The 2,517-nt window shown below is 39.8% G+C and overlaps 1 protein-coding gene across 1 annotated transcript; it reads left to right on the forward strand.

The window, feature by feature from the left end:
• The first annotated feature begins 349 nt into the window (after positions 1 to 349).
• Positions 350 to 1,936, forward strand: LOC140961002 (uncharacterized). Its single transcript, XM_073419328.1, has one exon. The coding sequence runs from the start codon at positions 350 to 352 to the stop codon at positions 1,934 to 1,936; it is 1,587 nt and encodes a 528-aa protein (XP_073275429.1).
• Positions 1,937 to 2,517: the final 581 nt, after the last annotated feature.

Below are 2,517 nucleotides of genomic sequence, written 5' to 3' on the forward strand. Positions count from 1 at the left end.
AATCCGGTATGCTTTCGATCCTGCATCTATTGATTTTAACATTGAGAGTTGATCCTATTCCATTGTTATTGATGTAGTTTTCTTCCTATCTATGTTAAAGTGAGCTTATGTGTAGGAAATGCCTCCTAAACGAAAGGTTACTGAAGGGGATGATAGGACCCCTACCACTGATAGGACTACCAAAGTGGTAGATGAGTTTAGCAGGCTATTGAAAGAACAAGCAAAAGTGCATAGTGAGCACATTCAACAGCTACTGAGCATTCACAAACCAACTCAGAGTCATGGTCAAGAAAGAGAGCAGGGTAGAGTGGAAAGCGCCGAAGGGGGATCTAATGAATTATTCAGGTGAATGAACCCTCCCGAATTTTTCGCTGGTGCTGATCTACTCATAGCTCTTGAATGGATTAAATCATTGGAGGTTATATTTGACTATCTGAAGTTTACTGATCTAGATAGAGTGAGCTGTACTGTGTTTATGCTAGTGAAAGCTGCCCGCATCTGGTGGGAAGCTATTAAAATGACTGTTAATGTCCGTCAGTTAAAGTGGGAGGAATTCAAGGAGTTATTTTATGCCAAGTATTTTTCAAGAGAAGTGAAAGCTAAGAAAGTGAAAGAGTTTCTTGAATTTAGGCAAGATTCCTTGTATGTTGCTGAATATACCTTGAAATTTGAAGAAGGATGTGAGTTTGTTCCGTTCATTGCCGAAAATGATAAAGACAAAGGAGAACACTTCCTTCGTGGGTTGAAACAAGAAATTCGAAGGGATGTTCATATCGCCAAGGTGATCACTTATCAAGACATCGTTAAAAGAGCCTTACTTGCCGAGCACGATGAACAAGAGATTGAAAAAGAGCGGCAGTTGAGAAGGCAAGCTTTTCAAGCTAGAGGGCAAGGGACAAGCGCTAGTACTCGAGGTGGTTACAAAGGGAAGGGCAAGATGGAGCAACGCAGTAAACCTTCTGTGCCTTCTTCGGGTACGGAGCGACCGTTATGTCCCAAGTGTGGCAAGCCACACAGAGGTGAGTGTTTAGTTGGGAGTGGCCGATGTTATCGATGCAAGGAAATAGGGCATACAGCACAAAAGTGTCCTCTCTCCTCTGACAAAGGAAAGGTTCAAGGCAGAATTTTCACAATGACAAAAGAAGGTGCTAATCCCGATTCTTCAGTGATATCAGGTAATATTCTCATATCTGACAAGGAAGCCCTTACCTTGATTGACACCGGTGCAACACATTCCTTTATGTCTGAAGTATTTATGCACTCTTTATCTCGCGATCCTACTGTCATGCCTTTACATTTCACTATTATGTTGCCCTCTGGTGATGAGATTTGTCCTACTAGTATTCTTAAGGCATCTCCGGTACAGATGGGTACGAGATTGTTATATGCTGATTTTATTGTGATTCCGATGGTTGCATTTCATGTTATATTGGGTATGGATTGGTTATCCGCTTATCGTGCAGTAATTGATTGTGTGGGAAAGACCGTGAAGTTTGTAATTGATGATCATGAGAATAATGCAATTGTTGGTCTAGGTTCATCGATAAGTACTCCCATTATTTCTTGCTTGCAAGCTATTAAATTGTTGAATAAGGTATGTACTAGTTTTCTGGCCTTAGTATTAGATGTAAATAGGGACAGTAATGTGTCATTACAGAATATTGAAGTGGTTCAGGAATATCCTGACATATTTGCTGATGATGTGCCTAGTTTGCCTCCTGATCGAGAGGTAGAGTTTGTTATTGATTTAAGTCCAGGTACATCCCCAATTTCCAAAGCCCCGTACAGAATGGCTCCAACTGAGACGAAAGAACTAAAGAATCAATTGCAGGAGCTAATAGATAAAGGTTTTATCCGTCCTACTTCCTCACCATGGGGAGCTCCGGTTTTGTTCGTGAAAAAGAAGGATGGATCGTTAAGATTATGCATTGATTAGCGAGAACTCAATAAGGTAACTATTAAAAATAAATATCATTTACCCTGAATCGATGATCTATTTGATCAATTACAAGGAGACACTGTGTTTTCAAAAATCGATCTTCGATCCGGATATCATCAATTGAAACGGATGACATACCAAAGACTGCTTTTAGAACGAGGTATGGACATTTTGAATTTTTGGTGATGTCATTTGGATTAACTAATACTCCTTCAGTGTTTATGGATTTGATGAATCGTGTCTTTAAGCCATATTTGGATGCTTTTGTGATTGTGTTTATTGACGACATTTTGATATATTCAAAGACACGAGAACTTCATAAGGAGCATTTGAAGATCGTGTTACTGACATTGAGGGAAAAGCAATTATATGCGAAATTAAAGAAATGTGAATTTTGGTTAGAGCAAGTGGCGTTTTTGGGCCATATCGTGTCAAAAGAAGGAATAGCAGTCGATCCATCCAAGATTGAAGCTATCAATCAATGGTCCATTCCAAAGACAGTTTCCGAGGTACGGAGTTTTCTTGGTTTGGCAGGGTATTACAGACGATTCATAGCGGATTTCTCGAAAATAACCTTG

This window comes from Primulina huaijiensis, chromosome 16 (assembly GCF_012295235.1).
Source record: "Primulina huaijiensis isolate GDHJ02 chromosome 16, ASM1229523v2, whole genome shotgun sequence".
NCBI lineage: Eukaryota > Viridiplantae > Streptophyta > Magnoliopsida > Lamiales > Gesneriaceae > Primulina > Primulina huaijiensis.

Coding starts and splice junctions, on each gene's coding strand:
- LOC140961002 (XM_073419328.1), top strand. CDS start 350: ATGAACCCTCCCGAATTTTTCGCTGGTGCTGATCTACTCATAGCTCTT.